The 25,976-nt window shown below is 41.6% G+C and overlaps 1 protein-coding gene across 3 annotated transcripts in view; it reads left to right on the plus strand.

Moving 5' to 3' along the window:
- CNTN1 (contactin 1) overlaps positions 1-25,976 on the plus strand; it is a 261,698-nt gene that overhangs the window by 180,588 nt on the left and 55,134 nt on the right. For all 3 annotated transcript variants that reach the window (XM_068276552.1, XM_068276554.1, XM_068276553.1), the window contains 2 exons: positions 10,143-10,349; positions 24,805-24,901. In XM_068276552.1, coding sequence (XP_068132653.1) covers positions 10,143-10,349; positions 24,805-24,901 — 304 coding nt within the window. The remainder of the gene's footprint in view (positions 1-10,142; positions 10,350-24,804; positions 24,902-25,976) is intronic.

A 25,976-nucleotide genomic window follows, 5' to 3' on the forward strand; every position in this document is an offset into this window, starting at 1 on the left:
TACTTGTTGGAGGGAGTTTTGGAACCCTTTATCATCTTTACCAACCACAGAAACCTCGAGTACCTAAGAACTGCGAAACGTTTGCGGCCCCGTCAAGCTCGCTGGGCACTGTTCTTTGCTCCCTTCCATTTTCACTTAACCTTTAGACCAGGTAGCAAGAATATCAAAGCAGATGCTTTATCTCGAATGTTTCCTGATGAACAAGCGGCTTCTGACAATAATGATACCATCCTTTCACCTCAGCATTTCTTGATGATCCAACCCGATTTACTTGAGCAGATAAAGGAAGTGGTCTCTAAGAATCCTGATCCAATCCCAGACACCTTCCAATATAAGGATGGTCTATTACTCAACTCTGAAAAGATTGTCGTCCCAAAAGAACTTCGAGTCCCTGTGTTACAATTTTGTCATGACAATCCGCTAGCTGGTCACTTTGGAGTAACTAAAACTTTAGAATTGCTGCAGCGGAACTTTTGGTGGGAAGGATTAAGAAAGGATTGTAGAGACTTTGTGAGTTCATGTACCATCTGTGCCCGTTCTAAAAGACCACGACAGCTTCCATGGGGTCTTCTTACACCTTTACCGATACCTTCCCGTCCCTGGGAAATGATTACCATGGACTTTATTACAGACCTACCTCTCTCCAACGGATTTACAACAATCTTTGTAGTTGTGGATCAATTCACAAAAATGGCACATTTTATTCCCTTGAAAGGAATCCCTAATGCCAGTACCACTGCGGACGTCTTCATGGATTACCTTCTGACATTGTATCAGATCGTGGAGTTCAGTTTACCTCTAAGTTTTGGAAGGAGCTCGCCAAGAAACTCAAGATCTCATTATCTTTCACCTCTGGTTATCATCCACAGTCTAACGGGCAATCTGAGAGAACTAATCATAATCAGACATTAGAACAATACTTACGCTGCTTTACATCTGCTTCTCAAGAAGATTGGTCCTCTTTCATTTTTTTCTGCAGAATTCGCTTACAATAATTCCATACACGCCTCGACAAAGCAGACTCCTTTTTATGCCAACTACGCTTTCCATCCAGCTTCTTTACCAAATATACGTGTCAGTTCCACAGTTCCAATTATACAGGAAAGATTAGCAGGCCTGGTGCAGAACTTTAGTATCCTACAAGACGTGTTAAGCCAATCTCAGAGACAAATGAAGCTCACAGCAGATAAAAAAAGGAGACAAAGTCCTGATTTTAAAGTAGGTGATATGGTCTGGCTCTCTACAACTAATTTGAAACTGCATTGTCCATCAAAGAAACTTGGTCCTAAATTCATTGGTCAATTCTTCAGCAGATTAGTTCAGTTGCTTTTAAGTTACAATTACCTGACTCCATTAGGGTGCACCCGGTTTTTCACGTATCTTGTTTGAAAAGATTGTTTCCAGATCCTTTTCAGAATAGATCTCTTCAACCTCCTCCTCCTATAAATGTGGATGGTTCCGAAGAGTTTGAAGTGGAAAAGATTTTGGATTGTAGAAATCGGGGCAGATCTTTACAATATCTGATCAAATGGGAAGGCTATGGTATCGAGGAAAGTTCCTGGGAACCTGCAACCAATGTACATTCCCCTAGACTGATCAGGGATTTCCATCGGTTACATCCTGAAAAACCTGGGCCAATGGGCATCCGGAGGCTGCCCATGGGGGGGGGGGGCAATGTCAGACTCACCGTGCTGGGCCGCGGCGTCCGGATTCCCATGGTGCAAGTCGGGTCTGCTGTCTACTTCCTGGGTGGACTCGACGGGTTATTGCGTCCAGACGTACGCGTGCACGATACTTTTCCAGTACTGGACGCGTCCGCGTTCCTATTGCGGACGTTTGTACGCATCAGCGCATGCGCGAGATTCAAATCTCGCGCCCAAACGGGATTTCCCCTATAAAAGCCTCTTCCGCCCTGCAGTAAGTGCTGACAGTTCATTTCAGCTAGTTCCTGTGTTGCCAGCGTTCCTGGTGTGCTTACTTTGATTGACTACTGACTGATTGATCTGGTTTCCTGACTCGGCTTGCTATTGACTACTCCTGATCTCTGGTATCCTGACCCTCGGCTTGTTCCTGACTACGCTTGCTTTCTGCCTGCCCTGACTCCTGGCCTGCCTCACCGATCAAGATTGTTCTCCGCCTGCCTCGACCTCTGGCCTGTCTCTCGACTACGATCCTCAGCTACCTGCCCACGACCTCTGGCTTGTTATTGGACTACGGTACGCATTATCTAAGTTTCCACACTGTAGTGTCGCCTGTTCTCTAAACCACTGTTGGGGTAACCTGGGGTGCAACCTGGTGGGCACTAGGCAGCGAAGTCCAGCATCTCTATTAGGGGGACGCGGGTGAAGACCTGTGGTCACTTAGACCCTGCGCCCTGGGAAACCCTTGCCTCAGTGGTGCGGTCAACAGGTTCCCCTGCAAACCTAACAGTTAACAAACAGAAAGGAGCTACTTGCTGCCATGCACTTTTTATGGACCTATTTTGCATAATTTATGGTAATAATGTTGTTTGTCTGTGAACATACATTTTTTTCAAAGTTGCACAAAGAACACACCCCGTTATGGCCCTTATTCAATTCACTTTATCTCCTAAGTTTTCTGCAAGGTGATATTTTCACATTAGCAATAAAATACCTTTTAACCTCCCTGGCGTTCAATTTCCCCAGGATTTCTGTGCAAAAAGTGATCCAATTAATTTTAAATAATTAAAAAAAAAATTTAATCATTTTTTTTATATATTTAATTCAATACAGGTTATTGTATTGAATTCAATTAAAAAAAAAAGTGTTTGCCGTAAGATGTCGATGACACTGTGTGACCCTGGTGTCATCAACACCGATAACAAGGGAACATGGCATGCTGAGGAAGAAGCAAATCAACCAAGGGACATGGAAGAAGGCACTGGGGAAGCTACCAGAGGTACGCGACGAGGGATCAGCAGGCCAATGGTGAGTATAAAACCCCACCAAGTCTCCCTCATATGCTGATGCAGGGTGCACATCCAATCAGGGCAGTTTCTAGGCTAAATTGCTCCCAGGAGAGGGTGTAAAATTGCACCCCCCACCTGTGGGCTCAAAAACATTATTTGCGTTGCAATATTTCTAGCCAGATATAGATGGGCGGTATAGGCAGCCAGGTATAGATGGGTGGTATAGGTAGCCAGGTATAGATCATGGAGTATAGGAAGCCAGGTATAGATCATGGAGTATAGGAAGCCAGGTATAGATCATGGAGTATAGGAAGCCAGATATAGATCATGGAGTATAGGAAGCCAGGTATAGATCATGGTGTATAGGTAGCCAGGTATAGATCATGGCGTATAGGTAGCCAGGTATAGATCATGGAGTATTGGTAGCCAGGTATAGATCATGGAGTATAGGTAGCCAGGTATAGATCATAGAGTATAGGTAGCCAGGTATAGATCATGACGTATAGGTAGCCAGGTATAGATCATGGAGTATAGGTAGCCAGGTATAGATCATGGATTATAGGTAGCCAGGTATAGATCATGGAGTATAGGTAGCCAGGTATAGATCATGGAGTATAGGTAGCCAGGTATAGATCATGGAGTATAGGTAGCCAGGTATAGATCATGGAGTGTGGGTAGCACACAGATCGCTAACCATAGTGTGCCGACAGGCATCCAGCCATCCTAGGGAAGCCAGCTGAAGAGAAAAAGTGGAGCCGGCGGGGCAGAGCAGCTAGAGATCTCCCTGGCGGAATTGACGAGCCTGGCTCGTCCATACTGCTTTCAGCATGTTTTGCTGGTCGAGCCCGGCTCATCCATACCGCTAGGGAGGTTAAACCACCAGCATGCAAGAGAATAAAGTACTTTTTTCCCCCCTACTTTTTGGTACCTTTTCAATTGCAAAGTTCAGAAAATTTATTTTAAACACTGGATGAAAATGTATGTCTAAGAAGAAAATGTAGGAGTAAAATTGAATTGAATAAGGGCCTGTTTTTTTTTTTAACTTATGAAATACTGTAATTCTCCTTATCTTGCTTAAGGGCCCTGTCACACCAAATAGCATTTTTGGGGTCATTTTCCTTTTTTTTAAAAATGCCTCTATTGACTTACATTAAAATCATGGCAAAATTGTCACAATTGTGGTTTTTGAAGAAATTTGCCACGATTTTACAGCAGTTTTAATGAAAGTCAATAGAGGCTGTGAGGATCCGCTCGGCTGCCTGTGCAGGCAGGCAGCTTTTTGACCACTGTTCAGGTCTGCATTTTGCAGGTCTCTGGAAGAGAGACCTTTTGTCAGTTTTGCAGCTTGCTGCTGAGGAATTTGCATACGTTTGTCATGCAGATTGCCTAACCACATCCTTTGTAGGCTTGCTCTATATATACCATGTGATATCACAGACCTGGGCTGGTCATAAGGGTTTGTCCTGTGAAACACTCCTAGAGTGTCAGCCTTGCTCATTGTTTGAAGATTAGCTTAGAGTAATTCCTGGGACTGCACTAGGCAGGTTCCCTAGTGCAGTTAGGATTGCATATCTGTTTTGTTTGTCTGTTGCGATTGTCCTGTCCCAGCGGTGGTCGACAGGAGATTGTTCTGATCTTTGTTCTTGGAGTATAGCTGGAGCAGCGGTTGCTACCAGCCATCTCATCTGCCTGTCTATCTTGGATCGCACTCGCCTTGCGCTAGTGCTGTGGATCCTTCTGATCTGTCTTGCCTGGATCGCACTCGCCTTGCGCTAGTGTTGTGGATCCTTCTGTTCTGTCTTCCTGGATCGCACTAGCCTCTTGCGCTAGTGCTGTGGATCCTATCTCTCACTTATTCCTGTTTTCGTGTATCTGTCTTGTCTGCTACGAACGCTTGCTGGAGGCTCGGTGAGGTAACCGTTAAGCAAGCGCTCGCGTCCTCTGTTTCATGTTTGTCTGTCGGTGGTTAGTTAGGCGTGCTTGTCTCTGTTGTGCTTAACACGCGGAGGTCGCGCATAAACGCGTGCACTGTTGCGAATGAGTGCGGTGTTCGCGTTTAGTTAGCGTTTGTTATTTTCCTTATCTTCTCATTGTATTATTTGCTGTGCCTTTGCAACTCTCGTGCTCTGCCTTGCTGTAGCCTTTTGTCTCCTCTGGCAATCGCCTCTCTCGCGATTGCGTTCCTACTTCATATCTGCTGTTGTGTATGCACTGTCGCGGGTTGGTGACTAGATTGGTGCACACACATACCCTCTGTCTGCTCTCTCTCTTTCAGGGCTATCTTGCTCTGCGTTTCTTCCCTTCGTACAATTCCTGTCTGGCGTCTGTGGCAGGGCAGAGGATCTGTTCTTCTGCACTCCACAGCTCCACCTGCCGACAGGAATTTCCCTCTACAGGTGCATTGCACCTTTTGCTGGGTTCCCACAAATTATACGCTTGTGGAGGATTTCCGCAGTGTCAGCGCACGTCTTGTGCGCTGATCACGGAGAGAATTCCACAATCGTTACAGAGGCATTTTTTTTTAAAAGCTAAAACGACCTGCAAAATGCTATTTGGTATGTCAAGGCCCTCACTCATGGTATAGCTATCCCTATCTGTCTTAACTAATGAACTAGGGGCCCAATCCAACTCACTTTTTCTCCAAGTTTTCTTCTAGGTGATATTTTCACATCTAATCAATGAAATGCCTATAAGCCACCAGCAAGCAAGAAAATACTCCGAATAATTTTGACAGTACTTTTTCAGCTGCTTTTTTTGTACTTTTTTTCAATTGCAGAGTGCACAAAAGTTATTTTAAACAGGAGATAAAAAATTATCTCCTAGGAGAAAACTCAGGAAAAAAAGTGAATAGGATCAGGCCCTAGGTGTAAGAGAGGATCTATCCTTATGCCTGTTAAGGTGGCCACTAATGGTCCAATTTCTAGCGGAAAAATCTTTTGAGCGATCAGAAATTCTGATCGGATTGGTTGAAAATGATCTCAGTTGATGCGCACAATCGATTAAGAACGATTATAAAAATAGAAGTCCGTTTGGATTTTTATCAAACCAAAATTTGGATTTTCTTGTTGGTTGTGATTGATAGGAAGCAAAGATTGGTTCATTGATGGTGTAGTGAACGATTTTTCTTCCGATCAGAATTTCTGATTGCTCAAATGATTTTTCACTAGAAATTGCACCATAAGTGACCACCTTTACACTCGAATGGGGAATTTTTCATCGTTCGATAACTTTCAATGTGCCTGATCTGCTTCCGATCGAGAAAGGGGTCAATTTTGTGCAGTACTAATCTCAAAATCATTTTTTTTCTCGATCGGAAGCAGAGACAACTTGCAAATTATCCAATGATGGAAAATTTCCCGTAGATCTGACGGGAAAGTTGCATTTTGTGTACCAGAAATGATAGACAAAATAAAGACAGGTAAGATAAGGTGAGCGCACTCATTTTGTGAAGCAACCCCATAATGATGAAACCCACATTAGAGGACTGCATCGGGCGGAATACCTGCAAATTACCTTAAATGCGGGTCAGGTTCAAGTAATTTTTTTTGGGAGGGGGGGGGTCGGGTGCTGGTCAGGTTGTGGGTAGTGCACTTCAGGTGCAGGTCAGGTTGTGGGTAGAGGGGGCAGCATGGAGCTGTTTTAGTTACCTGTCTGGCCGGCTAGATCTGTTTTTCCTTGCCTCCACTTCTTCTGGCTTCCAATCATATAATATGACATGAGATCCTAATCCAGAAGATGGTGTCAATGTCAGTGTCCATCACCTCAATCCCACCACCGGGTGGCAATGCAATGCTGACATTATCCTCTGGGTTATGATCACATGTCATATCATATCATCAGAAGCCAGAAGAAGATGTAGAGAGTGCAGTGCTACCCCGGGTGGAGTAGAGGAAAATAGAAGTCGATCCAGCCATCAGGACAGATAACTAACAGCAACCTGCTGCCCACTCTGCATGGCTGCATTAGGCAGCTGAAAAGCAGGTTACAGGTCAGGTTGTGGGTCTGGGCACTCGTGGGTCAGGTGCGGATATTGGAATGCAGAGAAAGCGGGGTCCAGCGCTGCGGATCAGATGCGGGTCTTAAAAAGTAGACCCATGCAGGCCTCTAACCCACATACCTTGAATATGAATGTTTTCCTTTCCAGTTCATGACTGCAGTTCAGTCATAACAATATTTTATACTAACAGGGCAGGAATTCTGTGCATGATCATTACTCTCGTAAATAGAATACACCAAAGTAAGTTACTCTCAGTCCAAACCTGCTGATGACAATCTTTACCAGAAGTGTAGTGTTAACACACCTTAGAACTTCATTGTGCAAAAGGAAGCAGAAATAATACTTAGAAATAGAATTAAACAAAAAATCGAGTTGACAAGCTTTTATCAAAATAGGTTTAGAGGCACCCTGCACTGGAATATTGGACTGTAGCTAGATCTTGTAACTATCCATAGGCTTCCCACTACTGAGGTAAGTATCTATTTTTTTTTTTTTATTTTTTTTTTGCTTCAGGTACGCTTTAACCACTGATAGTTTTTTTTTTTTTTTTTAACAAGAAACTAAGTGCTTAAAATCCTGAAACTGGTGTTGTGTAATAGGATGGGCAGGATTTTCTGCTCTGGTTTTATCTGAGAGACAAAAAAGGAGCTTCCCAGCGACTTTGAGGAAACCAAAGCCACTACTCTAAGGATCTTTGAAGCTGAAGACTGAATTCTATTTTTAGGGATGGAACATCAGAAAAGATGTATAGAGTGCTAGTCTGTACTGTTTCAGCATGAAAGAAAGGGAGATCCTTTGCATGAGTAATATATAATTCAGGTTCTCCTCGAATGAGAATATAGAATTCCTATTTTGCCTCTGTTTTTTGTGTGCAATGAGCATACAGTTGGTATTTGTATTACACCAAAATAGCTTGAGTCTTTTGTATGTACACATAGCTCTATTGTACAATGCTTATTATTAATAAACATAAATATGACCAAACATTTACTATAGCCACAGTCTGCATTGCTCTGTATCTGAGGTAGAGCGTAAAAGTTTACCCATTTGGAAAAATGTAGGACTTGCCATTTCCGAATTGTTTGTAATAGTGTCTAAAATAATGTGGCAGTTCTTATTCCTGCTTTAAGCTAATTGATTCCTCCTCAATAGTGATTGGCTATACTGGGAGTATTTTTTTGTAACTTTGTATGCTTTGTATGCTATGTGCTAGTTCCAAATCAGTGCTAAACAAAGTTAACTTCACATAACAAAAGAAAATCTTAGGCGTATGTTATCATTTAATGCCTGCCTCATGCAGGTGAAAAACAGACCTTAAAGACTCTTTTACACTGTACAGGTAGTCCCCGACTTATGAACGCCCGACTTACGTACGACCCACCGATACGAACGGCATGGATTCTCTGCTTCCATGGGAACAAGTCAAAAATTTTTTTTTAAATTGGACATGTCGTTTTTGAGAAAATAGATTTTTAAAAAATCAAAGAAAAAATGGCGTTTAAACCTGTATAAACAGGTACAAAGGGCAGAGGTGACACAGATGGGGACACTGAAGGCACAGGGGGGGGGCACAGAGGAAGTACAGAGGACAGAGATGGCACAATGTTCCAACTTAAGAATAGATTCAGGTTAAGAACAAACCTACCTAGAGTCCCTATCTCGGTAGTTAACTGGGGACTACCTGTATGCTGAAAAACTGATGCGTTTTAACTTTCCATAGCAATGCATTGTTAAAAATATTTCAGTTAAAAAGTGTATAGTGGGAATTAAGCCATAGTAAAGCATGGGCATTACTTTGAAAATCTTTTATCACTATACGTCTGGTATACTTTAAGGGCTGTCAATCTATTGCTGCTCTTTCCCCGCCTCCAATCGATATATATATATTTTCTGTGCCATCTGATCAATTATTTTAGGCAAGCAGACTATTGAAGGGGTCAATCCAGACCAAGTACCCAAATAAAAGTCTGGTCATTTTGACATCTATAAACAATATTGCATCAAAAGTTGAAACTTTAGCAAAAACAGACTTGAATTACATCTCCTGTAAAAAAAAATACATTATTGCATATACATTTACTATATGAACATGGATCATCTTTGATCATGTGAAATTACATTAAATATGCAACAGGATGATCCATTCTTAAAGTGAACCTTAAGTCAACGATAAAAAAATGAGATTTACTCACCTGGGGCTTCCCTCAGCCCCCAGCAGCCACTCGGTGCCCTCCCAGCCCCGCTCTGACGCTCCAGGACCCGCCGGCGAACACTTCTGGTTTGGCCGTCACCGGCCGACAGGCATGGGAACACGAGTGATTGTTCGCGTTCCCAGCCTGTATATCGCCCCCTATGCTGCTATTGCGGCCAGGAGGCTGCTGGGGGCTGAGGGAAGCCCCAGGTCAGTAAATCTCATTTTTTTATTGTTGACTTAAGGTTCACTTTAAGGGATTTGATGCAAAACCAAAAACATTTACAGTAAGAGATGTTATTGGCCAATGTTCTCTTTAAAAAGTGCCAGTGCTATATATTTATTAGAGTAATAGTAATAATGATGATGATAATAGGAATAATAATGTAATTATAATTAGTATTAATGATATTTTGCAACTCAGCCAGTTAACTTACTTGTATGTATGTTTAAGGTATGCGGAAGAGAACCAGAACACTCGAAATTCAAACAAATTATAAGAAGAAAATATAAAATGCATGCAGACAATGTCCTTGCAAGGATTCACACCTGATACTTTAAGAGAAACCGTAACCAAGAATTGAACTTCATCCCAATCCGTAACAGATACCTCCTTTCCCATGAGAAATGTATTTATTTTCTCAAATGGATCATCATGGTGCTCTGTATGGCTGATTTTGTGGTGAAACCCCTCCCACAATGTGATGTCAGCGCCTCACGGCTCTGAGGTCCTGACATCACACTGTGGGAGCCTTGTTGCATAGTGGTAAATAACAGCTGTTTCCAAATGCCAAAAAAGCAAGCAGCATCTTCTTCCAGTGATATCACCTGCCAGCAGTAGAAATGTCACCATGTGATAACTGTCTGAATGCAAATCAGGGAGAGGAAAGATTTTATAATGAGCAAACACTGACTAAATAATTTATACATAATTATTGTAAAAATTAAGCACTTTTTTGTTACATTATTTTCACTGGAGTTCCTGAAGTGCTGACAATGACGTTTTCCTCTTTCTCTATGCACAGATGATCTCAGTTACCGGTGGATTCTGAATGAATTTCCAAGCTTCATTAATCTGGATAAGCGAAGATTTGTCACTCAGTCAAATGGAAATTTGTATATTGCTAAGGTAGAACAGTCCGACAAAGGAAATTATTCATGCTTTGTTTCCAGCCCTTCAATTACAACAAGTGTCTTCAGCCGATATACCTCACTTTTGCCACAGACAGAAAGTAAGTATCTTTGTGGTCAGCTCTAATGATTCATTTATGTTCAGCTTTGTGATCTAAGCACTGTCAGATATTGATGCAAGAACTAGTGAGAGTTCGCTGATCGTGGTATTTTTACTGATGGGAATTTTAGTCAGTAAGAAGATATTTACATTCGTCAATATTTGAACATTAATACTAAAATACCATTGTCAACCTAAATACATTAATAAATTGATTTTATATGCTGAGCAGCACTAGAACTCTTGGGGTTGACTCACTAAAGTCTGGTGAAGGTGTTGTACCCTGCACAATAATTTAACAGTTTACTAAACTTAGTTTGATGCTGGATTCACTATGTTAACATAAGATTTACCTCACCGCATATGTGATATGTCTTCAGCACCACTTGTTGTCTTGTGGGCTATTTAAAGGGAAGGTCCAAGCAAAATAAAAAAAAATAAGTTTCACTTACCTGGGGCTTCTACCCACCCCATGCAGCCATCCTGTGCCCTTGTAGTCACTCACTGCTGCTCCAGTCCCCCGCTGGCAGCTTGCCGACCTCGGAGGTCGGCGGGCTGCATTGCGTACATTTTGACGCATTCCAGCTAGTGCAGGAACATTAATACATACATTATTACGCGTTAGTGGTTCAATGCGTAAATTTTTACGCATTAATATTAAACCACTAACGCGTAAAATTGTATGTGTTAATGTTCCTGCACTAGCGGGAATGCGTAAAAATGTATGCAATGCGTCCTGCCGACCTCCGAGGTCGGCAAGCTGCCAGCGGGGGACTGGAGCAGCAGTAAGTGACTACAAGGGCACAGGATGGCTGCATGGGGTGGGTAGAAGCCCCAGGTAAGTGAAACTCATTTTTTAATTTTGCTTGGACCTTCCCTTTAAAGAGGCGCTGTCAGCAATATTATCTCAGAAAAAGAAACACATATATAAGTATATAAATACTTTCTCTAGTTACATAACATCTGTATTGTACTGTCCATGTTTTGATTTTAGTGATAATTCTATAGTAAAGAAAAAGAGAAAATCCTTCTTAGGATTCTTCATTTTAACTGTGTCTATCTTGAAGCCAATCCTAATGTAATTTTCTCCCTTACTCTCCTCTTCCGGATTGTGTATGTATTGCCCAGTCTTCAGGCACTCCCACCCAGCTCTGCAATAGAAAGTGCATAGTCTCAGCATGAGAAATATTTGCCAATCAGAGAGGAACATAGGTGTGGGAGGGGAAAATAAGGAGTGAAAGAGGCTTCAGCCAATCAGGCTGCAGGGGGAAGTAAGTCTGAGGGGGGAGTAAAGAAGCACAAAAAGATAACCCAGCATGCCCTGCAGCTTCCTTTGTGGGGTAATGTACCAAATACGAGTCAGGTAAACTGGGGAATGCTCATTTATCAACAAGAAAAGTATTAGTGCTTTTTAACTTTTGGATTGCTTGGTTAGCATTTTTATTACTTGTTTACCAGATAAAAATAAAGAATAGATTTTTGATGTTATGCCCGACAGTTACACTTTAAGGTTTTGTTTTTGTTTACAGCCATGCAGAAGCTTTCCAAGGTGCTGAACACTTTGGTTCATTCCACCTAACCAACACACCTTACTTTTTGGCCAGTAGTATAAAAAGTATTAATGCAGTACACCGTTTTTCTTCTTTAAACATATAATTTATTACCTCTATCTAAATTACCTTCATTGTAGAGCAGGGTCTCTAGAGCTGTTTGAAGTCTTCTGGCATCAACTTTGAAGAATTTTGTTAGTTGTTAGACTGAAACAAAAGACTCTCATGTCTTCTGAATTTATTGTAAGCATTCTTCTATTTTGATTAAAGAGGTTCCCAGCATGTTCTTAGTTTAACCACTTCGCCATATCTGGACGCATATATCCGTCCAGATAGGCAGTGGTGCTGCAGCTGTGTGGTGCGCGCGATCGGGCGCGCGCCCGCGCGTGCTCCCGCTTCCTCCCGCTGCCCCCCCGATCAGTGAATGGGAATATAATTCCCATTCACCGATCTAAGTCCCCGGCAGAAATACCGACGCTTTCTCATCAGAGAGCGTGGTATTTCTGCCCCCAGGAAACTTCTTCTCTTCTTTTTAGTTCCTAGATGCGACATCGTTCGCATCTAGGAATTTTTTGAATGTGGCCATCTTGTGGCCAAATAGTAAACTGCACCCACATACCTGTATTGAATAAAAAAATACATTACATTACATCTAAAATTGGCTATTTACCTCCCAAACTAAAATTACCCAAATACATTTTTGTATTAAAAAAAAAATAAAAAAAATTACAATTAAAAAAAAAACAACTACATAAATAGTTACCTAAGGGTCTGAACTTTTTAAATATACATGTCAAGAGAGTATCTTATTATTTTTTTTAAAATTATAAGCTTGTAAATAGTGATGGATGCAAATTGAAAAAATGCACCTTTATTTCTAAATAAAATATCAGCGCCATAAATTGTGATAGGGATGTAATTTAAATGGTGTAATAAGCGGGACAAATGGGCACATAAAATGCATGGGTTTTAATTACTGTAGCATGTATTCATTTTAAACTATAATGGCCAAAAACTGAGAAATAATGATTTTTTTCCATTTCTATCTTAATCTTCCTGTTAAAATGTATTTACAGTAAAGTGGCTCTTAGCAAAATGTACTACCTAAAGAAAGCCTAATTAGTGGCGGAAAAAACGAGATATAGATCAATTAATTTTGATAAGTAGCGATAAAGTTATTAGCGAATTAATGGGAGGTGAACATTGCTCGGATGCATAAGATTTTCGAAGCTGTAGGCTGAAATGGTTAAGCTTTAATGCTAAACTAATTTTTCTGATGACCATCCATTTATTTATGCAAGTTGTAACCTCACTGCATGTGTGTGTGTACATGTATGCATGGCCAAAAAGATTACATGAGTTGTTAAAACAGGCTTGAATTACCCTAAGAAGATAACTGGGAGCCATGGGTCTCAAATCAAGATAGATTGAAAGTAAGTTCGGAAAACCAGAGGATTAATTTATTCACTCAAGGTATCAAGATTCTTCAATCAAGATTCCAGTAGACTTAAGGACCATGGGCTTAAACCCCCCTAAAGACCAAGCCAATTTTTGCTAATTAGGCCACTGCAGCTTTAAGGATTTGCTGCAGGGCCGTACAACTCAGCACACAAGTGATCCCCCCTTTTCTGCCCACCAATAGAGCTCTCTGTTGGTGGGCTCTCATCCCTGCTGGGATGTCTGTTTATTTTTTAGCAATATTTATTTCCTTTTTATAAAATAAACATTACTATTTTTTTTATTCTCCCTCCCCCCCATCAGCCAATTACAGCAATCGACTAGAATCAGTCTATCACAGCTGATCACTTTAGTGCCTCCCAGGGTGACTACTGTGTCACAGGGCTGTCCCCAGTACAGTGCTGCCTTAGATTGCAGCACTGTACAGTGTTATTAGATGGCGGTTTCGCTGTCTAACAGTCTCCTAGCGGCGAGCTCAGCTCCGTCATCAGTGCACGCGATTTCCTGCAAAACACGCCCCCAGGACTGCATGCTGATCGGCGTTAGGCGGTCCTGGGGCTGCCACTGTGTCCATGCCAATTGGCGTGGAGCGGTCTTTTAACCACTTTACCCTCGGCTGTACGAATTTCTCCGTCCCTTTTTCCCCCCCTAAAAAAACCAGGGCCGGAGAAATCCGTACCTTCCGCGCTCCCGCCGCTCGTGCGCACGCTCCCGCCGCTCGTGCATGCCGCCGCCGGCTCGCCCGGAGATCAATGAACAGGAAAATCCATTCCCGTTCGTTGATCTAAGCCCCCGCAATGATCCGCTGCTTCTATTACAAACAGCGCGATCATTGTGATTCTCCCAGCCTCCTACTGCTTCCTGTAAGCGTCCTTCCGGACGCTTACAGGTCACATGTAAACAGACTCACTGTGGCCATCTTGTGTCCAAATAGTAAACTACAACCTAAAGCATTTTACACATACAAATACATTGTTTTACACAATAAATTAACTCATTACCTCCCACACTCCCCAATTTTATTTTTTTTTTGTAATTAAAAAAAAAATACAATTAAAAAAAACATAAATAGTTACCTTAGGGACTGAACTTTTTAAATATTTAGGTCAAGAGGGTATAACACTGTTACTTTATAAACTACGGGCTTGTAATTAGGGATGGACGCAAAACTGAAAAAAATGCACCTTTATTTCCAAATAAAATATTGACGCCAAACATTGTGATAGGGACATAATTTAAACGTTTTTTTAACCGGGACAAATGGGAAAATACATTTCATGGGTTTTAATTACAGTAGCATGCATTATTTAAAAACTATAATGGCCGAAAACTGAAAAATAATATTTTTTTCCCACATTTTTCCTATTTTCCCATTAAAACACATTTAGAATAAAATAATTCTTGGCATAATGTCCCACCTAAAGAAAGCCTAATTGGTGGCGAAAAAAACAAGATATAGTTCATTTCATTGCGATAAGTAATAATAAAGTTATAGACGAATGAATGGATGGAGCGCTGAAAGGTGAAAATTGCTCTGGTGTTCAAAGGGTAAAACCCCTCAGTGGTGAAGTGGTTAAAGAGACACTGAAGCGAAAAAAAAATTATGATATTATGATTTGTATGTGTAGTACAGCTAAGAAATAAAACATTAATCAGACACATCAGTCTAATTGTTTCCAGTACAGGAAGAGTTGAGAAACTCCAGTTGTTATCTCTATGCAAACAAGCCATTAAGCTCTCGGACTAAGTTAGTCGTGGAGAGGGCTGTTATCTGACTTTTATTATCTCAACTGTAAGTGAACTGTTTACTTTTTTTCTGCTAGAGGAGAGGTCATTACTTCACAGACTGCTCTGAAAGAATCATTTTTAATGCTGAGTGTTGTGTGATCTGCACATATTATAGAATAATGCAATGTTAGAAAAAGCACTATATACCTGAAAATAAAAGTATGAGAATATTTTCTTTGCTGCTAATCTTCTAGAAATTATTCATAGTACACAACCAATTCATTATATCATATTTTTTTTCCGCTTCAGTGTCTCTTTAATGTTTAAGCAAGCACAGTAGTGTGAATATGGTAAGAAAAAAAAAAATAAGCTTCAATCGAGGCAGGAGTTCCAGAAAAAATATCTCACAGATTTCTGGCAACATAGAGAATAAATTACATGCAATCACACATTACAACATTTGGCTTGTTTGTTACATTTTAACATACTGGCCACCATTACTTATTAGTTAGAATGGTAGTTCTTATTTGACTACAGTATATTCCAAATATTTCCCAAAGAGCAAGGAGAGTTTAGAGTGTCTAAAGAGCCTCTATGCCCATTAGAAATACGGCATGGTCCTTTGTGTGGCAATGGGAATACAGTAAAACCTTGAATTGAGAGTAACTTGGTTTAACCTCTTGAGGACCATGGTGTTAAACTAGTGACCAGGCTAATCTCAGTTTAATTGGCCACTGCAGCTTTAAGGCCTCGCTGCAGGGCCGTACAACTCTGCACACAAGTGATCACCCCCTTTTCTCTCCACCAACAGAGCTCTCTGTTGGTCAGGTCTGATCGCTCCCCCCCATGTTTATTATTTTTAAAATAAACATTATTTTTTTTTTAAAGTTTCTTTAAATGCTATCCCTCCCTCCAGCCAGCCAATTATGGCGATCGGCTGTCATAGGCTTCTGCCTATGAGAGCCGATCGCTCTCTTGTCCCCCAGAGGGACAGCCGTGTCACACGGCTGTCCCCAGTACTGCGCTGCTGCTGATCGCAGCGTTGTACATGTAAATACACTATCGCCGCTCGGAGACTGAAGGCAGAGCTCCTCACAGAGGAACCCATTCCCAGGGTATTGGCCCCCCATCCAGCAAGTTTTTCAGACTATGCTATGACCGCTTGTTTTTTGTTTTCTGTTTTTCCGGTCTCCTGTCCTGTGATCTCATTCTGGTGTGCCTGGCTGCGGAGTGGATCCAGCATCAGGAACCTGTTGGGATCGTTCAGGTTCTTAAAGAGGACAATCTTAAAATTTAAAACACATGCAAATAAGAAGTATGTTTCTTCCTGAGTAAAATGAGCCATAAATTACTTCTCTCCTATGTTGTTGTCACTTACAGTAGGTAGTAGAAATCTGACATTACTGACAGGTTTTGGTCTAGTCCAACTCTCCATAGGGGATTCTCAGCAGGGCCTTTTTTCTTTGTAAAGACACTCCCTGAAAAAGATTTATACAAAGATGCTGGCCAGCCTCCCTGCTCGCTGCACAATTTTTTGGCAGTTGGACAGAGCAACTGCCATTCACTAAGTGCTTTTGAAAATAAAGAAAACCCTGAGAACCCCCCACAAGAAGATAGGCTAGTCCAAAATCTGTCGGTAATGTCAGGTTTCTACTACTTACTGTAAGTGACAGCAACATAGGAGAAAAGTGATGTATGGCTTATTTTACTCTGGAAGAAACGTACTTCTTGTTTGTATATGTTTACATGTATTTGAAATGTTAAGATTTTTGCGACAGATGTCCTTTAAGGAACTGTATTTTGGAAGGGCCCTCTTATCTTGACTTTAAGCTACTTACACTATGTACAGAAAGCAAGTAACAAAACATAAACAAAAGTCTTGACACTAGAGAGATTACTAACTAAATTGAGAGCTGAGAGTCCTCTCTACTTTATAAAACCTGCCAAAAGCCCCAAATCAAAACAAAAAAAACTCACAAACAACACAACAGCACAGGAGATTGATACTTTTTTTTATCTCTTTAGTATAGTACACTAGAGATGGCCAGAACGGTTCGCCCCCATAGTGCATCATAAGGGTCAACTTTGACCCTCTACATCACAGTCAGCAGGAACATTGTAGCCAATTAGGCTACACTCCCTCCTGGAGCCCCACCCACCCCGCAGGCAGTGTCAGGCAGTGGACTCACTTGTGTGCCTGCAGTAATTAGTGAAGAAATAGCTGCTGCAGACTCTCATAGGGAAAGCTTAGTTAGACTCTTGTAGGCTTGTTAGCTTGCTTCTAGCTGATTGTTATTACTAAAAAAAGCACCCCTCAACAGCTCTTTTGAGAGCTAATCTTGTTCTTGTGATCTATTTTTTTTGTGCGTCCCACTTGCATTATATACAGCCCTGTCAATCAGTGTCACTGTGCCTGTCTGTGTGTGACAGGTGCACATGTAATACCCATCACTGCATATACCTACTACCTGTTGTGTTCACTTCAGTGCATCCACCTACCTACGTGAGCGCACGCAGTGTCACTGTGCCTATCCGGTACCTGTCTGTTTGTGACAGGTGCACATGTAATACCAATCCCTGCATATACCTACTACCTCTTGTTCACTTCAGTGCACCCACCTACCTACGTGAGCGCACGCAGTGTGATATACCACTCCGTGCATACCTGTTAACTGCACCTGTGTGACTGACTGCACATTGTATTAGTCAAGTCAGTGCATACCTTTCACTTCATCCCCCCCAATATGGACAAAACAAAAGGCAGAGGCAGGCTACCTGGCAGGTCTGTTCGCGCTGTCATGATTTTGTGCGGCCCACGACCAAAGTACAGTGTTCAGAAGAAGGCACGTGCCATCAACCCCCAATATTGTCAGAACGTAGTTGACTATTTAACACAGAACACCTCATCTTTCTCAGCTTCTGCACGGAAGCGTGACGTATCTTCCTTCTCCTGCTCTGATTCTGGCACCCCACTTAACACTCAGTCGGCCGCCACCACCAAAGTGCCATCACCCCAGGGCTCAGCGGTGTGGACATTTTTTTGTGTCTGCTTCAGATGAGAGCAATGCCATCTGTACTCTCTGCCACCGAAAATTGAGCCGTGGAAAGACCAAGACCCGCGTAGGGAAAACTAACTTATGAAGGCACATGATAACAAAGCACAAACTGCAATGGGATGACCACCTGAGGGAAAGCAGCACACAAAAGCAAATCCACACACCGCAGTGGAAAATATGCAATTATTTCTCAAAAAAGGCGATACCCAAACTGTACCATGATGTTGAAAGGCAAGTGGTGTCATGCCTGCCCAAAGACTAAGTCAGTCCCCACACACAGCATCTCTGCCTGCACGCCATGTGACTGCCTGCCCCAAGACTAAGTCGCTCCCCACACAGCATCTCTGCCTGCAGGCCGCTTGACTGCCTTCTCCGCCACCACCAACAGGGTCCAGGACTCCAGGCGGATTCCTGAATTTTTAAGGCCGCTGCTTGCAGCAGCCGCTATAATATTTTTTCTGGTACATGTACATGCCTGCCTAATTTTTCTGGCTGCACTTTGGCTGTAACATCAAAACAAAAGGCATGTACATGTGGCAATTCCCCTTCGTGATCATTACCTTGCCGCGGTGAAGGGGCTTGCGCATCACAATGAAGCATTGAACACCGGCTATATGAGTGTCTCGGGGGGGGGGGGGGGGGGGAGGGGGGCACACCTAAGATAATAAGGTCGTTGCATCATTGTGGATAGACCAAATTTGATCAGCTGAACAGTCACTGTTCTGTCATTGAGCTACTCTCGCCATGGTGCGCACCAGTCCAGCACGGCCGTCACTACACAAACAGCTGTTTGCGGTGCGTTACACAGTGAGTTTGGTGTGTCAGTGTGAAGCAGTACTCTAATTACACTCCCTGATTTATGTATACACATGCAAGATGTTTTAAAGCACTTTAGGCCTGCAATTTAGCATTCAATGCGATTTCGGCCCTTAAAATGTTGCTTTGCATCAAATCCAGATTTTTCCCCGGGACTTTGGCGTCTATCCCACTCCGCCATGCCCCCCTCCAGGTGTTAGACCCTTTGAAACATCTTTTCCATCAGTTTTGTGGCCAGCATAAACTTTTCTGGTTTTCCAAGTTCGCCTCCCCATTGAAGTCTATTGTGGTTCGCGAAAGTTCGTGCAAACCGGACTGTTGTGGGAGGTTCGCGAACCCGGTTCGCAAACCGAAAATCGGAGGTTCGGGCCATCTCTATAGTACACAAGTGCTACCCAGATTAACCATTTCACCACCACCGGATCATGTATTTACGCCCCTGCACATTTCACGCTGATGCCGGCATTTCAATCACATAAACAGACACTGCTACTTCCGAGTGCTGTTTACGTACTCTGAAGTTAAGTGCACTGCCATCTTGTGGCCAAAAAGTAAAATGCACTCAAACATACACACACGTACACCCACATACACTTTATATATTGTTATACATACATTTTATTACATTTTAACTCATTACATTCCTACCCTATAGCTACCAAAATAAAATACTTATAAAAAAAAAATAAACAGACAATTTAAAAATATTAATAATAAAAAAAATTGTTAACTTATAGACTTTTTAATATGTTAATGTCAGGAAGGAATATTACTGTTAATTTTGCAAATAAATGATTTTAATTAGATATATATAGTTAGAAATTACTAAACTGAAAAAAATGCACCTTTATTTGCAGATAAAATATTGGCGCCATGCATTGACCTAGGGAAACATTTTAAATGTTGCAATAACCGGGACAAATGGGCAAATAAAATGTGTGGGTTTTAGTTACGGCAGCATGTTTTATTTTAAAACTACAATGGCCGAAAACTGAGAAATAATGAATGTTGTTCATTTTTTTCTTATTATTCCCTTTAAAATGTATGTAACATAAAATAATTCTTAGCAAAAAGTACCACCCAAAGAAAGCCTTATTGGTGGTGAAAAGAACAATATATAGATCATTTCTATGTGACTAATAATGATAATGTTATTAGCGAATTAATGGAAGGAGCGTGATATGAAAATTGCTCTGGTTTTTGAGGGGAAAAAAACTGCTTAGGTAGTGGTTAAGTGTGACTTGGGCTGACTAATTAGCCATTTTATTTCTCACCTGATCACCATCCTCAGGGAGAACACCTATTCCCATAGTGGGCTTGCTTTCTCACCTGGGCTGTTAGTGCAGAGGAAGGAAATCTGGAACACATATAAACACCACTAAATGTAATTTTGCCTTCTTAATTACTTCCGTACCAGCAGTCTCTGCCCCCTTAAAAAAGGTGCTTAACGACTCATTGCTCCCGCCAGTCACACAGCTCTTCCATCGCCGCAGGTCCCTCACTCTGCTGTCTCTATGACGGCAGAGCTGTGTGAGCCAGTCAGGAGCTGCTTTCATTGGTTCCTGACCCTGTCCATCAGTGTAAGCCAATGGGATTGGCTTACAGTGATGACAGGGTCAGGAGCCAATGAAATCGTCTCCTGACCGGCTCACACAGCTCTGTCGTCATACTAATGGCAGGGCGGGTGGGTTGCAGCAGGCACAGAGCGGCAGGAGCGGATTGTTTAAATCTATGTCCTGTCATAGCCGCGCAGTCACAAGCAGGACATAGATTTCAACCGTGCTGGTCCAGAAGTGGTTAAAGAGGAACTTTAAATAAGGATTGAACTTCATCCCAATCAGTAGCTGAAATCTCCTTTCCCATGGGAAATCTTTACTTTGTCTCTAATAGCGCATCAGTAAGGTCTGTATAGCTGATATCGTGGTGAAACCGCTCCCACAGTGTTCCCTGTCTGTGAACTTTGTTGCATTGTGGAAAATAATTGCTGTTTCCACCTGCCAAGCAAGCAGCATTTTACTGTGTGCATATGTGTATCTATAGAAAACAAAAACCTTTCACATTGTTACATTGTTAGTGGATGTGGTTCTAGATAATGGCAGTTGATGCTGTATAGTTTTTTTCTTGCTTGCCAACAGTAACGATGATGACTAGCAGGCTTATTGATGATCAAACAACATAAACCAATTACATGGGGAATATCAATCATTACTTGATTTCTTTTCTATTTTTTCCCTTCTCACTTTGCAATGTATTGATTTACTTTTTCCCCCACTACTATTTTTCGGTAAAGTCCTTCAGAAAGTATTTGTAGTAATTCAGCTTTAATTGAGCAACTATGTTTTCCCATGATGCATTACTCCTGAATATGTAAATCAGGCATAAGGAGGTGATTTGCATATTCGGGAGTGCTGCATCATGGGTAACCACAGTTGTTCTCTTAAAACTGAATTGTGACAAATACCTTCTGTTTAAAGAAGGCAAAATTACATTTAGCATTGCTTTTTAACAGAGGTCTTTTTGGTATCTTTAAAGGGATACTGTAGGGGGGTCAGGGGAAAATGAGTTGAAGTTACCCGGGGCTTCTAATGGTCCCCACGCAGTACGCTCCTGGTGCCATCAGCGGGAGTGAGGACACGGCAATGCAGGCGCAGTGGTTTTCAGACTTTAAAGTCTGAAATTCCAGAAGTGAACTGGAGGCGGGGCTGGAGCACTGGGTAGTGGCTGCGTGGGCACAGGATGTCTGTGGGGGACCATTAGAAGCTCTGGGTAAGTTCAACTAATTTTCCCCTGACCCCCCTACAGTGTCCCTTTAAGCCCTTTATACTTCCCTAGTGGTTCTGAGACACCGTGAGCTATGTGGGTTTTCTGATCAACCTTGTTCACTTTTCCCTACTCTCTCTCCCTGCAGCTCCCACACTCTATATGAAAATGATGACCATTAGCACCAATTATTGGTTAATCATACACCTGACTATAATCCTACAAAATCCCTAACTTTGTTCAAATGTACCTGGGAGAACTTATAGTGTGTTGTTTTTAAGGCAAAAAGTAATTACATCAAATATTTATATTTTTCTTCTGTTACTTCACTTTGAAGTATGTAAATGGATAAGAATCCTATGTAATAAAATGCAAGTGTCCCTGCATCTGTCCCTGTGTCAGTGCTTTGCGTCTGGACAGGAAGCAGGGCGGATGGGCCGGCCGGCCGAGCGGGCAGACGTGTGTGCGTGGCTTGGCAGGCGGGTGCTCGCACTGACTGGCGGCGGTGGCGGAGTGAAGAGACCTAGAGACCGTTTTTAAAACGGGCTTAGGTCAACTAGTAGACAAATCATTTATATTTGTGAAAGCATTCTTACTTTACAACATTTTTTTGACGCCTGCTTAAAACTTGACACAATACTGTGCATACATGTACATAAACATGAATTAATATATCAAACACATAAATGTACATTTACATATCTGAGAATATCAGTTCACCCAGCAATGCAAGTAGGAACTCATTTTGAATGTATTTTCTGATCTCCAGTTCTTTTCATCCAATTCAATTAGTGTTTTTGATGTGGGGCATGAAATATTTATCTGATATGAGGGCAGAAGAGGGCTAAACTTGTCACTTGCTTTACACAGGCGATAAGATATATCACTGATCTCAGAATGGTTCTTTTAATTTATTTATGTATTTATATATATTCAGAATGGTTTTATATATATATATATATAAATATATATATATATATATATATATATATATATATATATATATATATATATATATATATATTAAAACAAATTTAACACAGCCCACCCCAACTACTCTAACCTCTTCTCCCCCATGCCAGCTGGTCAGGGCCGGAGCTGCCATAGGAAAAAAATGGGCAATTGCCCCAGGGCTCCAGAGCCTGTAGGGGCCCCCAAGGTATTCCTCCCCCATCTTAACTGTTGCTCCCCAGGGACTCTGCAGAGTCTGTTAAGTTGGGAGTTGATTGGGGGAGGGTCAGTAGCCAGCTCAGGGGCCCAGGAGGGAAATTTGGCTGCAACAAAGTGCCTCTAATGACGCTTTTTGGTCGGGGGATGTCTGTTGGGGGGCCCCCAGGCTAATTTTGCCCTGTGGCCCAATTGTTACTTGAACCGGCCCTGCAGCTGGTGTTGCCAGAATGGCTGGACTGGACAGCATTACCAGTATAATAGCATTCTGCATGGTCCGTGACAATGAAAGAATACTCTGCAAGGGGAGGGGTAGAATCCTTACCTTTAGTTTTACATGTTAAGGTTAGGGCACTTATCCTTGTGCTCAGGTTGGTGGGGGTAACGATCACTCAAATATGGTATAAATTTCTTTGGGCTCATGATGTAATCAGGTTGCCTCCTTTTATAAGGAGACCTGCAGGTGTCCATCCTTTTCCAACCCTGCATTGACCAATTGGATTCTTTCCTGCTGAGGAATTCCATTGATCATTTTATAGACCAATAGGAAAACCTGGTTCAAAGCTGCTCTTGTTAAGATTTCTTTTATATCTGATAAATGGAAAATGTAGGATCCCTGGCATAAAGTATCTTTAAATCTGCCTCCAGCCCCAATTGATCCTTTATTTGACCACTGGGAATCTTTTTCAGAGTGAATTGTCAATGTTCCTATCAATGAATTGGGCTGCCCCGGTGTGAGATTCTAAGATGTTAGTGCTCCCTTACTCCTACTGGGTCTTTAGTCAAGTGGTGCAGGCGGTGGTGCTGCATCAGTCCAGCAGGGAGGGGCAGGCGTCTCTACAAGCAAAATTTTAGAATACATAAGACAAAAGATTGTAAGAAAACATAAGTATTTAGAATAAAATGTTAGAGGAAGTTAGGTGCATACAGAAGTAAATTGCATCACTGGATCAAGTAAACAGATGGACCGAACATAGACCCCCTGTTAACACTTCACAGACATTAACAATACATTTCATTACTAGTTTTAGCTGGTTAGATAATAACAGTAGGAACAGTGCATCAAACATGAACCAGGAGGATTTGTTGGTATGTAAGTTGCTGCCCAATCATTTGGGCATCCACATTTACATGTATTAGGGCTCGTTTCCACTATCGCGAATCCGCATGCGACCAACGCATGCGGATTCGCACACGTAATGCAAGTGAATGGACCTGTTTCCACTGTAGCGTTTGCGTGGTGCGTTTTTATGAGCGGTGAAAAAACGCACAAAAGAGCCAACGAATTTGCCTGCTAATGGAATGCATGCGAATCGCCGCTAATGTATTTAATAGGGAAATCGCATGCGTTTTTTTACGCGTTATTTTACGCGATTACGCATGCGATTACGCATAGGAACCAATGAAAATTAACACAGGCAGTGACATGGTTAAAAACGCATATAGCCTAACCTATGCGAAATCGCATGCGTAATCGCGTAAAATAACGCGTAAAAAAACGCACCTGCATGCGATTTTATCAGCGGTGGAATCCAGGCGATTCCGCACCGCTACAGTGGAAACGAGCCCTGAGTAGCTCAAATTCCATTAGGTAAGAAGTAGTAAAAGTTTTGAGGTAAGAATTGCCAGGATTGGTTAGTGTTAGGGAAGGAGAGTGTTGGTGGGTTTTGAAGACTGTCAGGGGCAGGCTGTGGTTAGCCTAGGGATATCAAATTGGGTGGGAGAAAGTAGTAGACAGATTAGAGTTAATGATAGTTTGGTGCATAGGTTAGTTAGGTATCAGAAAGAAAAGAAAGAATGTGCAAGAGATATGATCAAATAATGTATTATCCAACGAACTTGCTAATGTATTAAATCATTTATGAAAAGTTTGATTTGTGGTTCATTAAAATTCTATGTATTACTTGTGTCTGTTTTACAGCTGCAAAGCGCTACGCTGCGGACATTCAAATTGCATTCTCTGACACTTACGCTTTGAAAGAGCAAAATGTGACATTGGAGTGTTTTGCTTTGGGAAAGTAAGTAAAATATTATTATAAAAATTGCAAATGTTATAATCATGCAGTTGTGTACAGTTAAATGGACTCTACAAACCTTGAAAAACTCTCAAATACTACCTACCAATTCTCCTAATAGTTCATTACCAACTAATATTCATTAACCAGTTCACTACTTGTATATTCATGTTGTTCAAAGTAGCACTACTTATTTTTTAGACTATAATGGATAAAGAAGAAAAACTTCAGATTAATAATGTGTTGTTTTTTTTCAAAATGTCAAAACTGCTCTGGTCCAGCAAGAAATAAGGTCTAGATGTAAAGTGGTTTAGCAATGTACTATGCGCCCAGAGACCGATAAAGTCAGGTATATGGGGTACCGTTTTCACTGTGAAAAGGTAACAGTTGTGGCATTTTTTCTAATAGTTACACAATTAAGGACTTTTTAGTATTAATATAGTATAAGGAGAAAAAAATACACACGCTAAAGAAAATAAAATACCTTTTTTTCAAAATAAAATATTTGTTTCCATTTGTATCTTCTTTTTTCCTTTAAAATGCATAGGAATTAAATGAATTGCTGAGAAAAAAAGCACCCGAAGAAAGTCTAGTTTGTCCCCCTCCCCAAAAAAAGATATATATCACTAAGGTGTCATAAGTAGTGGAAAAAGTTATAGGTGATTACATAGGGGCATAACAAAAAAATCAAAACTGTTCTGGTAGGTAAAGGGAAAACAGGCCTGGATGCAAAGTGGTTAAGGTGCCCATACATTACTCGATTTGTGTCATCGATCATAATCTGCCAAAGATCGATGCTGCAAAGTAACCGCCTGCTTATCATTTAGATTGATTCCTGTCCAAAATCATGCTGTAAAGTTCTTGCTTGAATGGGATTGGTCGGGTGCATGGCAGTAGTGGGGGTCATTTTCTAATGAACCACAGACTCAATGGGTGTTCCCGTGGTGAGTGTTGAAGCAGTGCTTATCTCACCTGTCCAACGGGCATGCTCCTACTGTGTCACATGTCTTCTTTCCATCACCACCGGGCACTGGTATTTTGTGACCTGATGGCACGTACAAGGTACAGGTGTATCAGT

Source organism: Hyperolius riggenbachi, chromosome 3, assembly GCF_040937935.1.
Source record: "Hyperolius riggenbachi isolate aHypRig1 chromosome 3, aHypRig1.pri, whole genome shotgun sequence".
NCBI classification, from domain to species: Eukaryota; Metazoa; Chordata; class Amphibia; order Anura; family Hyperoliidae; genus Hyperolius; species Hyperolius riggenbachi.